Raw genomic sequence first — 15447 nt, forward strand, 5'->3', positions numbered from 1 at the left:
GGGCAACTAGGTGTAACAGTGGATCGAGTACTGGACTTGGAGTCAGGAAGACTCATCTTCCTGAGTTCAAATTTGGCCTCAGCCACTTACTAGCTGTGTTACCTTGGGCAAGTCACTTCACCCTATTTGCCTCAGTTTTCTTATCTGTAAAATAAGCTAGAGAAGGAAATGCCAAACCACTCCAGTATCTTTGCCAAGAAAACCCCAAATGGGGTCACAAAGAGTCAGACACAACAGAAACGACTGAACAACAAATTGATATTTAATGTTTGCAAAGTCTTTTACACGAATTATTCTGTTTGAGCCTTCCAATAACTCGGTAAGGTGAATACTGAAGATATTACGCATTTTAAAGATGAGGAGGTTGAGACTTTGGAAATTAAATAATTCATTCAGAGTTATAAATGGTCAGGAATGGGAATAGAATGAAGGTCTTACTTGATTCCAAGCACTTATCCCACATCATCACTGCCTGGCTCAGATAACTTCTCTTCTTTCAAATTATTAGCAGATTATAACATGGTGAGCTGAGGATGTTTATATGGAGGTGGTTTCCAAGATTCTAAAAGGGGAAAATATTAAAAAGTAGCAGTGAAGTGTTTGGGCACCCTTCCCACAATACCCTGCAGTGTTGTTAGGGGCTTGCACATATATAAAGATCTTCAGGGTTTGTTTATATGAAAAACCAACATTTGGTTTTCTTTGCAGATTTCCAACAGTGGCAGTTAGCATTGGATTTGCTGTTAATCGAGAGGTATATTATGTGTATGTGTGTGTGTCTGTTGTATGTGTACAGAATGTGTTCTGTAAGTGGGTAACCTGGAGTTCGCTCAGAATCATCCAACAGTATAAAAGACAGCAGTAGTTATGTCTGTATCTGCTTGTTTAATCATCCTTCCTTGAAAGCTTTGTGTAGTTACAACCTCAGGACCCTGGCTCCACTCTTCCCATAGGGATGTTCAGTGTTGATGACTAAATCCAAGCATATGTCTCTCTAATGTGCAAATAAAACCCAGCACAGCAAACAAATCTAAACCTGTTGGAGTCAGGATGGGAGGGAGTGGGGGGTGGGGAGGGTAGGTGTGGCTTTTCAGTTTGCTTTTCATTCCCACTGGCTAGCTTCTGTTTTTACTTGGGTTATATGGTGGCACCATTAGGAAAATGATATTTATGAGGCCAGTAAAAAGAAACTCACGATTGGCTTGCAGCAAACAGAAAAATTTACATTAATTATTCAGTCAGTGTAGATTATAGGCCTGGGCACTGTACTAATCAGTGAAGATACAAAGACATATGAAACAGTTGCTGTCCTCAAGGACTTTACATTGTATTGGGAAAGACATAGACTTGTATATGTATATGTACACATCTAAATATATATATACATATGTTCATATATAAAAAATAAATACAATGTAATTTGGAAGAATAAGACACTAGTAGCTAGAGAGATCAGAAAAGGTTTTGTGTAGAAGGTGGTAGATCTGCATTTCTCGGTAATTTATATTTATATAGTGCTTTATATGCAAGTTATCTGATCTTCACAACAAACTTATGAAATGTAGAATGACAGTAAAAACCATAGTATATAATTATTGTATATTTAATGAGAAAATTGAATCAATGGAGACCTTGAGACTAATAGAAAGCTAGGTGGCATAGTGGATTGAATGTGAAAATGTAGTTAGGAAAACCTGAGTTCAAATCCAGCCACAGGCACTTAATAGTTGTGTGACCCTGGGCAAGACCTCTGTCTGCCTCAATTGCCTCATCTTTAAAATAGTAATAGTAATAGCATCTACATAATAGGGTTATCGTAAGGATAAATCAAGAGATCTATAAAGCACTTTGCAAACCATGAAGTGCTATATATATACTAGCTATTATCATCATTATCACTGCTATAGATTTTCCCCTTCCTGGCTTCCCTTGTCTTCTCATATACAAGTTTTATTATCCCATTTTAAAGATGAGGAAACTAAAGCTTAGAAAAGATAAAGTACTTGGCCAATATCACAAACCATAAAGAATAATAACAATACTAATCCCTACAAATATAGGCCAATTACTTGTTTGTATATGTTACACAATGCATACTATCACTTAAAAAAAATCTGTAGGTTAAGAAAAATATATATATTGACCAAGAAACAAAAAAAGCTGTACCAAAAAGTCCCAGAACTGTAAAGAATAACATATAATTAATCTAGTAATTATTGAGCAAGCCACCTGAAAGCACCATAATATTTATTCTTTATAGATTATTACAAAGCCTTTGACTCAATTCTACACTCATGGTTTATTCATGCACTGCAAAAATATAAAATAGAACTTACTGCACTGAGGATGTTTGTTGTCCCTATGAAAAAAATGTTTTTCATTTAAAACACACCACCAACACACAACTGATATAAAATATGGCATCTTTCAGAGAAACAGTTGAGTCGCTTATGGTTCTAACTAATCTTAAGCCCATTATTATGATATTATTACTATTCCTAAAGTATGGCTTCTAAGTTAAAGAGGGAGTCATAACATTCCAAAAGATCTTTTCTTAAAAAAAAATTATTTTATAGAAAGAGGTAGCTTTGGCTTCAGAGACAAGAAGACCTGGGTTCCAGTCCTACTTCTGACACATACTGTCAGTATAATCCTGAACAAGTCACTTAACCTTTCAATGTTCTAGGCAACTCCTTAAGACAATAAGTTGCAGAAAATGTGCTTACCTGCATTGGTAGAGGAAGTTTCCTTATCCTGGAATTTGCTATAACAGTGAAACAGGATCAGTCCCTATCCCTGGCTTTTACTTTTCTATCACATGCATTTTCCCACATAGGAAGTTCTACCTCCTTCTTCTCAGAAAGCTATGCCTTAAAACAAAGGATAAAAAAGAGGAAAAAAAGAAACCCGTTCAACAAAACTAACCAACTTTACATAAGACTAACATTATCTTCAGTGTTCCACATCCATGGTCCCAAAGGGAGTCCCTGACAAAGAAGGGAGTGAGGTGCTTTCTCATGTCTCTTCTTTGGCATTAAGCCTGGTCACCATAATTTCTCAGCGTTCAGTATCAATCGTTTTGTCATTGTTCTTTCTAGTTTGTAGTCATGTAAATTGTTTTCCTGATTCTGTTTGCTTTGCTTTGCATCGATTTATATGTCTTCCCATATGTCTTTGTATTCATCACATTCAACTTTTTTTTTTACAACAATGTTCCATTACAACTTGTTTAGCCGGTCCTCAATCAATGAGAATCTTCTGTGTTTCTAGTTCTTTGTTACAACAAAAATAGCTATAAATAAAGGCCTTTCCTCTGTCATCGACCTACTTGAGATGTATGCCTAACAGTGGAATCTTTGAATCAAAGGACATGGAGATTTTACTCATTTTCTTTGCATAACTCCAAATTGCTTTTCAGAATGGTTGGACCAATTCTCAGGGTTCCTGTCAGCACATTAGTATTTCCCCGTTGACTGCTCCCATAATTTGTCATCTTTGCCAATTTCCTGAATGAATGAATCCTCAGGGTTGTTTGGATTTGCACTTCTTTTATTATTAATGATTCAGAGCATTCTTTCATATGGTTGTTAATCATCACATCAAAACATCTTATTAGTCTCTTGACGTATATAGATGCCCTAAAGTTATGTGACTCTAGTGAAAAATAATTTAGACAGCTTCTCCATTTTGTGAAATATTTCTCCAATGACTTAAAATATCTGTTTTGACTTGATAAATATAAAGTTCTTAATGTACACTAAAAACAAATACTGAATTCTTGGAGCTTGACTTTGGAGGTTAAATTGAACCAAAGGATGAAGGTGATACTTAAAAACACCGTGGTCTCCTCCACCAGGTAAGACAAATAGAGTATCACATCATCAAGGAAAAGCAGTGGCTATCTATATCAAGAGACTTAGTACCATCATAAAATCAAAACTTAATGGAAAGAACATATTTAATATAATTAATATCTACATGATTCTAGTCTGGGTATGTATTTTTTGGAACTTCAAAATGGACTATAATAGATTTGGAAAGTATACTATCAAAACCCCTTACAATATTAACAAAACAAAGGACACATCAACTTAAGATGTCTAAGGTAGAGGATTGAAAGATGTTCGTTCTCAAAGTGTATGACAATTTAAAAGCTTAAGGAAATAATATTGGAACAATCATGTCATTAATCAATAGTAGATGCTATTGATTAGCTATTTCACAGGTTTAGATGCAAGCATGGAATCAAAAAGTTTGCCATGGGGCAAAATCCAAATGAACTCAACCATGAACTCCATAAGATATTTCAACAAAAAAGGGTTGAACAAATAACTAAGTCATATGAATTTGTTTATAGACATGAAGGGATTTATGATAGTAATTTAGGACCAGGTCATTACTACCAACAGTTATAGATATATCCTTAAGGAATCTGAATTTATTGTGAAATACCGATTATACAAAGAAATCATAACCATAAAAATTATACCACAGGTAGCAGAAATTTAGCACCTACTTATTCTTAGCAAAACATGGTCTTGTGGGCTTCAGTTACATATAGAAACTCATTCTTTCATGGAATGAAAGATGACAAGTCCCAATACTGCAAATACAGACCTTAAAATTACTTTGAAAATTCAACAACTAAACTATACTGGAATCATTGCCCACGATCACTCAAATACAGCATTGACACATAAAAATATAAAAGCATTGTTTCTAATTGATATAGCTATATCATAATTCATAATCTCCAAACTACATAGAATGAAAAACTTTCAAAATATAGACACAACTTTTTAAGGTATATCAGGAATTGATTCAAATTTATAAGAATAAAAGCCATTCCCCAATTGATTAATGGTCAAAGAATATGAACAGTCACTTTTCAGAGGAAGAAATCCAAGCTATCAATAGTCACATGAGAAAATGCTCTAAATCACTGACAATCACATGATTGCAAATTAAAACAACTCTGAAGTTCCATGTCATACCCATCAGATTGACAAAGTTGACAAAGAAGAAAAATGACAAATGCTGATGTGGCTATGGAAAAGCAAGTACTTTAATGCACTTTTGGTGGAACTATGAACTGGTATAGACATTCTAAAAAGCAATTTAGAACTATGCCCCAAATATAATTAAACTGTGCTAACCAGAAATACTACCACCTGATCTAAACCCTCAAGAGATCAAAGAAATAGGAAAAGAAACTATATGTATAAATATATTTACAGCAACTCTTTTTATGATAGCATAGAATTAGAATCTAAAGAGCACAAATTGGGAAATGGCTAAATAAGTATAGTATATGAATATAATGGAATGCTGTTATGCCATAAGAAATGATGAAAGAGATGGTTTCAGAGAAACCTGGGGAGACTTGTATGAACTAATTCAGCTAAGGGAGCAATTTATATAACAACAACATTATTGTAAAGACAAACAACTTTGAACTCTGACTTTTTAACTGATCAATGTAATGACCAACCACAATTCCAGAGGACTTATGATCAAGCATGCTACCTATTTCCTGTCAAAGAGGTGATGTAGTCAGAATGCAGATTGAGTCATTTTTTTGAACATGGCCAAGGAGTGAATTTTTTTTTGCTTGACTATATTTACACACACACACACACACACACACATACATTTGTAATATGGGTTTTGTTTTCTTGGGGGAGGGAGAAGTAGGTAGATTTTCATTGATTTAAAAGATAGCTTAAAATATAGAGACCTAGCAGAAGAAATCAAGGTAAATAGAAAGAATATTATAATAGTATATTTTGGAAGGGAAAACACACATACCAATCATATTCCTGAATATAAATTGCAGTAATTCACCCACAAAATGGAAGAAGGTGGCAGAATGGCTTAGAAAGCAGAATACAATAATATGTTTGTAAAAGTACACCTGAAACTTTAAAAATTCATATGGAGTTAAAATGAGCGACTGAAGTAGAATCTATTATGCTTCATGTAAACCCCCCCCCCCAAAAAAAAGACCATAAGTGGTAACCATGTTCTCAGGAAAGGCAACAATAAAAATAGACATGGTTAAAAGAGATAGGCAGAGGAATTACGGTATGTTTACAGGAACAAAAGATAAATGAAATTATATCAATACTGAATTAAAATGCAAGAAATGGTTTGGTATCTAAATATATAAAGGTTAGTTGAACTATAGAGAGAAATATGCAGTAAAACAAATAATTATAGAGGATGCTTAATATGCCACTTTCAGATTTAGATGAATATAACAAAAAGATAATAAAGAAGTTAAAGCTCTGAATAAAATTTTAGAAAAATACGTGTAATAAACTTCTGATAACTTCTGAATGGGAAATATAAAGTACATATACTTCCTAAACTTTTCATAGCACTTCACAAAAATCAGCAATGTACAAGGTTATTTAAAAAGTCATGAATAATTGCAGAAAAGTAGATATTTTTTACTAATCACAATGCAATAAAAACTATAATCAAAAATGGTCATTTGAAGACTTATGCAGACCAAATAATATGATCCTAAACAACTCTCCAGTGAACTGAAAGAACAGTGATTTCTAAGCCCCATGGAAGAGAAATTACACTTGATTTTCTTTACTTTAGAGGGTGGAATGAAAAGCAATGGTTGGCAATCACAAAGAGGTCGATTTAGACCTAATCTAAGGGGAGATTTAACAATCTTTAAGTGGAATTAGTCTGGCACTGGAGACAGTGTTTCCTCCCTTACTTGAGGTCTTTAAGTAGCATACAAAAGATTGATAACCTCTTGAAATACATGTTCTGAAGCACTTTTTCTTAATCTGGGATCCATGAAGTTATTTTTGAAAAATAGTTTGGTAACTATATTTCAATAAAATTGGTTTTCTTTATAATCCTATGTATTTTATCTTATGAATTTAAAAACATTTCTGTGACGCGGTCCATCAGCTTCATTAGATTGCCTAAAAAGTCCATGACACATAAAAAGAGGTTAAGAACCTCTGATGTCTTTGTAATGCAGATATATTCAAGAATGGGCTAGATGAGATGGCCTCTGTGACCCCTTCTAATTCTGAGTCTGTGAATCAGTGTAGGATACAGGAGAAATGTCAGAGAGGAAAGAGGAAAATCAGGAGACAGCAGTGTCATGAAAAGCTGAGAAGAGATAATAGCCAGAGTTTCAAAAAAGAGGTCAAGGAGGATGAGGGGGGAGGAAAAAGCCATGCTGATTTTGAGGAAGTCAATAAAAATGAAACCCAGGAAAAACATGCTAATGATGATGCATGTCTTTCCTTTAAGTGTTTGTGTCATTTGTGAATTCTTGAGAGAGAGAGAGAAAGAGAAGAAGCGAGAGAGAGAGTAAAACTTGAAGCTCATGTTCTAATGGGAAAGACAACACAGATAGAAGGTTTCATCTGCAAGTCAAATGAAAAATCCCATGATCCTTAGGGTGTTGTGGCAATGTGGATATTAATGCCTCTTCTTTAATGTTATTTTTGCTGATGAAATGTTATCAGTTTCTGACATTGAACCATTTGACAATGCCATGGACTTTGGTAGCAAGAACTTTCTTTTCTGGATCTTCAGTAGCTGTGGCTGTAGCACATACAGGAGCAGTTGCCTGGCTATATCTCTAAAGGGACTGCTTCCCAGGATGATGTCTGATTGCACTGGGGTGAAAGCATTGCTACTTCCCAAGAGCTAACGATTAAGATGAGTAGAAGTAGGGATAGATACAGGACACATTTCATTGGTACAGGGAACTCCCAGATGAGGAAATTTCTTCAATCAATGTAGATTAACACTTTCTCTGTAAGTCAAATCCTTTGAGTTGTCTGGGACCCTGAGAGGTTAAATGCCTTGCTGAGGATCACACAGCCAGTCTGTATCAGAAGCACAACTTGAGCATAGGTCTTTCTGGCTCTGAGGTTGGCTCTCTGTTCACTATGCCATGCTGTCAAGATAAGAAAGAATGTTAATATTGAAATAGAAAAAAAAAAGAATTGATTATTTGTGTTTAAAATATTATACTTGACACAACAGTATAGTGTGCAATTTCAATAAATAAAATGAAGTATAACATACTATACACCCATAGGAAAGATACTGAGTCAGCCAGATCTTGTCATCAGAAGATGCCTTACTGTGATGTAATTTAAGTGTTACAGGAGCAGCAGGGGCATCTAGGTGCCACAGTGGATAGGGCACCAGGCCTGAAGTCAAGAAAACCCAAGTTCAGATCTACCCTCAGACACTTACTAGCTGTGTGACCCTGCATAAGTCACTTAACTCTATTTGCCTCAGTTTCCTTATCAGTAAAATGAGCTCTAGAAGGAAATGGCAAACCACTCTAGTATCTCTGCCAAGAAAACCCCAAGTGGTGTCACAGAGAGTCAGACATGACTGAAAAATGACTGAGCAACAAGTAGCAGTGAAAATACCTTAGGCTTGACAATTTTGCAGGGTCTTTTCACAGCTGTTTCTCAGAGCTGATTGATGCCTTCTTAATATTCTGAGTGACTTTTTGAAAGCAATTGTTATAGATTTCCACAAGAAGTCCCACATGAAACCTTCTACAGTGCTGAGGTGTTGTAGTGAACTTTCCCTTGTCCTCCCTACCCATAAAGGGATTATCTGGTTCACGCTTAGACTCCAGATCACAAGACTAGGCCCTCCCCTCTGATCCAGAGAAAGGCTGGAATTGGAACCAAGTGCCAAAAGTCTCTCAAGAGGCCAAATCAATTCTAGGCCTAATCTGTGTATGTGAGTCTGCTGTGGTACAAAACTGAGAGTTAGCTTACATTTACCACTCTTGGGGTCAGGCCAGATCTACTCGAGACTGAATACCACGAATCAACCATAGAATGAAAGTGACTCCCTGTGGATATCGTAGACCAAGACTTGAACAGAATAAGTATTTGTTTTAGTATGGACTCATTCCAAACTGGGCAAAACCAGAAGGGTTTCTGAGGTTTGTTGGCCTCTCACCAGGTATTAGACTTATACATTTCCATATTTGTTTTTAGGGTGTGACAGACTTTCCTGCCTTCCTTTACACCTGCCTTACCACTGCCCTCTACCTAGAAAACAAAGGGGGAAATGTGTCCAAAGCATGTTGACATAAAACAACTTTATCATTTTCTATTTCTTTTCAGGATATTAGGAGGTTTTTCTTGTGACTGGATTTTTAGCCTTTTGACCAGATGAGACATTTATATCTCCTCCTTACTTCTCCCTCCTTGTCCTCCTCCTTACTTCCCCCACCCAACACCTTCATAGGGCTGTCTTTGTACTTTGTGACTCTTTGTTGACATTTAAATAACATTTTCTATGTTATGGTTGGCGATAGGGGTACATTCTTCACACTTCAGCAATTCTAAGGGCATTTAGTCAGCAACTTTCTTTTTAACAGAAAAAAAAAATGAGACCTTTCTGAAGAATGAAAACTTTGCAAGAAATTTATTTACCAGTTATTGGTTATTTTGGTAGTTAATAGTAAACATTAAATGCCTACTTTGTGTCAGGCACTTTGCTAAGCACTGGGGATACAAAGAAAGGCAAAAGATAAGCCCTGCTCTCAAGGAACTCGTAGCCTAATAGATGATTAGACTAGAATTGGTCTAATTTTGTCTTTACAGAGCATCTTAAATGTGAACTTTATGCTTTTTTTTTTTTTTTTGGTAAGGCAGTTGGGGTTAAGTGACTTACCCAAGGTCACACAGCTAGTACGCGTCAAGTGTTTGGTCTGAGGCCAGATTTGAACTCAGGTCCTCCTGACTTCAGGGCCGGTGCTCTATCCACTGCGCCACCTAGCTGCCCCGAACTTTATGCTTTTTGAGAATCCCAAAAACTTGTCTCCATGACTCTCCTCTAATTTTTGAGTTCCTACTGAAATTTATGAAAGTCAACTTATATTTTATTTATCACAGTATTATTCCCAGCCATATCTTTGTAATCACCATCATTCATTTCCCACTTGTTCTGGTGAGATATAATTTTACTAACCTTCCTTTTTTTTCTTTTAAAAAAATTATAGCTTGAATTTGGAGTGATTTACCACTGCACTGAAGAACGATTATACACTGGCAGACGGGGTCAAGGGGCATTTTGTAACCAACAAAGACTTCGAGTATCCAGAGAGACAGGTTGGTGTGGGCTTTGTTCGTTGAGTTTGCATTTTGATTGAGGAAATGGGAAAGGAACATGCTTATTTTGACACCTCTCATAGAAAAGGGACTTCATTACAATGACTGAAATCTCTGCTATGGCTTGATGATTCAGCTCTTTTTCTGAACTGGTTTGTTTCCAACAAGCTGGTGATCAAGCCAGTTCTATATTTTAAAACAGAATTTTGCCAACCAGCCTTATGTAGATTCAAACTACTTTGATTTCTTTCAGACCCCTCTATGCCTTCTTCCATGTAGAAGCCTACTCCTATGACAAATAAATCTCATCAAAACAAATCAAAACATTGGCCATATCTGAGAATACACACTTGTTTCCATGTCTCTAATCTGTCACCTTGCTATCAAGAGATACCAGATTTATTTCATTATTGTTCATTTGACATCATGATTTTTGGCTGTCTGGTTTAGGTAGGGTTGGGAAGGAACAACTACTCATTAAGCACCTTCTATGTGCCAGGAACTGTTCAAAGTGGTTTACAAATATTATCTCATTTGATCCAAATTCTGAAGTCTTTCAGAGTAGTTGGAAATTTGCTTGTAATCCATTCTCCTGGTTCTGCTCACTTTCCTCTGTATTAGTTCATATAAATCTTTCCATATTTCTCTGAATCTGTCACATTCCTCATTTCTCATGCCACATAAAATTCCATTGTTTTCATATGCCACAATTTGTTTAGCCATGTCTCAGTTGACAGGTTTCTGTTTTGTTTCCAGTTCTTTGCCACATCAAAAAGCACTGCTGTAAATATGCCTGTATATTTAGAAGTCCTTTTCTCAGTCCTTAATTTCCTTGGGATACCTACTAAGTCTAATAGTATGTAGTAAAGTTTGGGGTAGAGTTCCAAATATTTTTTCCAGAAGAGCTGAACCAATTTACCATTCTAATAACAGTACACTGCTGGGGGGAGCATAAACATTTATTAAGCACCTACTATGTGCCAGGAATAAGCACTTTACAAATATTATCTCATTTGATCCTCACAGCAACCTTGTGAGGTGGGTGCTATTATGATCCCCATTTTACAGTTAAGGAAACAGAGACAGCCAGAGGTTACATGACTTGTCCAGGGTCACAGAACTGATAAATATCTGAGGCTAAATTTGAACTCAAGTCCAGTTCTCTATCCACTGAACAACCTAACTTCACTAACATGCCTATCCTGTCACTACTCCCTCCAATAATTGCCTGGTTCAATCTACTTTGAGCTCATAATCTCTCATCTTCAAGATTAAATAAAAATCTACACACCAATACTTATTTAGTTACTAGTGCTGTTGAGCAGAAGTCAGACTCTGCTTAAATCAACGCCTTGGTGGGAATGTCAGTGGCAGATGCCCATCATGAAAGTTTATTAGTGACAACTGCTCTTAATCTGAACAATTTGTGATGACTTACGCAAGGACTGATCAGAAACTTAGCTTTTTTCCCATAATTAATATGTTTTCTATGTAAAATATTTGAGCAAGGTTAGACTGCAAGCTTAAAGGATTGAACCATTTTAGGGGGTTTTAAACATTTTTTTAATCCTCATGTAGTCTATATAAGCTCTGAAGTATCCATTACCAGCTCCTCCTAACACTGTTGAGTCAGTTTCCCAGACCTAGGCTGCCAATCTCACTCTGTCTCTCTCTCTCTCTCTTTTTCTCTCTTTGTCTCTGTCTCTGTCTCTGCCTCTCTCTCTCTCTCTCTCTCTTCCCTCCCCTTACCAGTAAAGTCAGTTAGGGCTGGCAGACCCAGTTTCAGGCTTACCTATACCAATAAATATCCTAACTGCTATGTGTAATCAGTTTTGTCATTCCTGGTAAGGTTTGGGAAGGTTCCTACCCCCTCCAGGGAGAGGCTTGAAGAGTCCTGACATGCTCTGCAGATAGGAAGAGAGAAAGGTCAAGAGGATGGAGTCACTTCCTTTAAGGTCTTGTACATGGGTGGCTCTTCCTAGGGTAGTGGCCAATTATGAAACATCTACCTCCACTCAATGCCCTTATCAGGTACCAAAGAACCATCTGGGGTTCACTGTATCATCCTGAGGCGCCAGGTCTTTTAGCCCTGATTGAACACACATGGTACCCTGGAAAGACCCAAGACAGATGTGATGCCAGAAGGAACCCAACTCCAAGCATGCCCCATGGAGTTATTTTCCAGGGGTTCTTAACCTGGGATCCATGACCTTAAACATTTTTTTTCTAACTGGATTTCAACATAATCTATTTCTTTTGTTCCTGTGGCTGTTACTGTTTTTGAGATCGGGACCCTTTGTCTTACCCAGGTTGAGAGTGCAGTGACCACTCAGAGGCCTGATCCCAATACTGATTGGCGTGGAAGTTTTAACCTGTTCTGTTTTTCCTGAACTGGGCTCGTTCACCCATTCTTGAGCAGCATGTTTCCATCAGTTCCCAGGAGCTCACTATATTGATGCTGGACTTAGTGCAGACACCTGATGGATCAATTTTGATTCTACTGCAGGTCAGAATTCATGGACTCAAGCAATCCACTAGCATCAGTCTCCCCAGCACTAGGGGACTACAGGTTGTGCCACAATGCTAACTGGTTTACTTTGTAATCCTATTTTTTGTGTGTGCATTTAAAAACATTATTCTGGGAGCAGCTATGTGGTGCAGTGGATAGAGCACCAGCCCTGGAGTCAGGAGGACCTGAGTTCAAATCTGGCCTCAGACACTTGACATTTACTAGCTGTGTGACCCTGGGCAAGTCACTTAACCCCATTGACTAGCCAAGGGGGGGAAAAATTATTCTGTGAAGGGCTCAATTGGCTTCACCAGATGGTCAAAGAGGTCCAAGACCCAAAAAAGAGTGAGGAACCTCTGCTCTAGCTGGAGTCCTTGAAGGAGCTGGGTCTTCTCATTACAGGGATTACATATAGAAACAAGCTTTCTCAGTTTCAGCAGTTCTGTTTCCATATCCCACTCCCATTTGCTTTTTTAACGATTCTCTCTCTTCCTCTTCAATATTCTTTTTCTCCATCTCCCATCCCGAGGCCAGAGGACAAAGGCATTTATCGTAATAGATGGTGCAGTGAATAGAGCACTGGGCATGCAGTCAGGAAGACCAGAGTTCAAATTCAGCTTCAGACATTTAATAGCTGGGTGACGCTGGGCAAGTCATTCAGTCTCTGTTTGCCTCAATTCCCTCAACTGTAAAATGGGAGTCATAGTAGTGCCTTGTTGTGAGGACCAAATGAGATAACATTTGTAAAATACTTAGCACAGTGCCTGGCACATAGTAGGTGCTCTATAAATGCTCTATCCCCTTATCATCTGAGGAAGCAGGAGGGCACTGTTTCTTTAGTCCTGTTGTTTTCCTAATCCTGCAGCCCCAAATGCCTACTAGAATTTCCAGGACCACCTTCCCAAGGAAGGTGTTTGGTTGCTCCAAGTGACCCCTTGGACTGCTGCTTTGAGGGTGGGGATCCAGAAACTTCCATTCTGCTACAGCCACATACGTACATTAAGGCAAATGCAATTCCTCAATCACTTTGGCACACAGACTTCCTGTTGTGTTCAGTTCTGTTTATACCACTAGCAGCCTACCATCACTGAATTTTGTGAGTAATACTTGGTGGGTAATTATCGTTCCCTGCAGGGAAGAATTTCTTACTTTCATGCCAGCCAGTAGCACTACGCCCTCACTTTCCTATACTACCCTGGGATTTGATTTACACTCCCCTTAGATGCCTGTTCCTTTTCCTCATTCTTCTCCACCCTGTTTTCTGTGGACCTAGCCCCTTCCTACCTTTCCAGGCTACCTGCTTGCTGTTCCTTAGACATAGGACTCCATCTCCTGACTCCAAATGTTTTCTCTAGCCATACCCTGTGCCTGGAATGCTCTCCTTCCTCATCTCTCCACCTCTTGGCTTCCTTCAAGTCTCAGCTAACATTGCACTTTCCACAAGAAGCCTTTCCCAGTCCTCTTTCACCTTACGGCCTTCCCTCAGAGCTTACCTTCAATTTACCCTGAATTTATCTTGTTTGAACATAGTTGTTTGCATGTTATCTCCCCCAATAGACTTTTTTTTTTTTGGTGAGGCAATCGGGGTTAAGTGACTTGCCCGAGGTCACAAAGCTAGTACGTGTCAAATGTTTGGTCTGAGGCTGGATTTAAACTCAGGTCCTCCTGACTTCAGGGCCGATGCTCTATCCACTGCGCCACCTAGCTGCCCCCTCCACCATTAGACTTTGAGTTTCTTGAGAGCAGGGACTGATTTTGCCTTTCTTGGAATCCCCAGACCTTAGCACAGTGTAGGGACATAATAAATGCTAGTTGAATGACTGACTAACCCAAGGGTGAGGAATCTGTGGCCTTCTAGGTCCTTGAGTGGGGCCTTTTGACTAAGTCCAAGTTTGACAGAACAAATCCTTTTATTAAAGGGATTTGTTCTATGAAGTTTGGATTCAGTCAAAGGGCCGCACTTGGCCTCCTGGACTAATCTGTATTTCATATCTTCTCTTCTCTGCCACCAAACACCCAGGACTCTTGTACTTGCCAACCCTCAAATCTAACATCTCTTGTATGCTTTATGCAACAACCATACCTTTCATTCTTGCCTTTCCCCACGTTAAAAATTCTGTTCCTTCAGGCATCTCAGCTAGATGTCAATGAAGCAAAATTATTGAGCTAATTCACACTAAAAGATGAATCACTGATCCTCTTCTCTTATAGATGACTCTGATAGAAAATTTGTTGTGTTTTATGTAATATTAGGAGGAATTTTTGGCAGGAAGCATTCTTTTCAATCATACCACTTAGCTTACTTCCCTTAAGTCTGCATGGCAAAGAAGGGAAAGTTTTTGATCTACATCTCCAGGAGTAACTCTGGAAGCCTGGAGGGAGGTGGGAGAAGTCAGTCTTTTCATCTTTCCTGCCTCTCATTAGCTTCCTTCCAGACCCAAGGGCTGGGATGCCCTGTCCAAGTGGTGTACTGGTAAGTAAACAAAAAACAACTGACTCATTTAAAAAAAAAAACTCAGGACAAATTTTAAAGTTCAGCTTGCATTATTAACATTTTTTCTATCATTTCCTTAAGTCTAGAAAATCAATAAAACAAAAAAAAAACAACTCCTGATTTGTAGTGTTTGCCTAGTTCTGAAATGTAAATGCTCACTGATTCCAGCACATCTCTGCTCTATCTAATCTCTATTTTCAATAAGGGACAAGAAGCAATTTCCACTATAGAGAGGAAGGAGCTGCCCTGTTGTAAACTGAATTAGACATGAGCCTCTCTCTTGTACTAGCTCTCAGTCCCTAGGAACAGTT

At 37.9% G+C, this 15447-nt stretch overlaps 1 protein-coding gene across 1 annotated transcript in view; it reads left to right on the forward strand.

The window, feature by feature from the left end:
* The window catches only part of IMPA2 (inositol monophosphatase 2), a 76936-nt gene that overhangs the window by 50796 nt on the left and 10693 nt on the right, over positions 1 to 15447 (forward strand). Inside the window, exons 4-5 of the mRNA XM_027852461.1 lie at positions 709 to 754; positions 10025 to 10133. Of these exons, the coding sequence (XP_027708262.1) occupies positions 709 to 754; positions 10025 to 10133 (155 nt within the window). The remainder of the gene's footprint in view (positions 1 to 708; positions 755 to 10024; positions 10134 to 15447) is intronic.

This window comes from Vombatus ursinus, unplaced genomic scaffold (genome assembly GCF_900497805.2).
Source record: "Vombatus ursinus unplaced genomic scaffold, bare-nosed wombat genome assembly UNPS02009573.1, whole genome shotgun sequence".
In the NCBI taxonomy this organism is placed as follows: Eukaryota; Metazoa; Chordata; class Mammalia; order Diprotodontia; family Vombatidae; genus Vombatus; species Vombatus ursinus.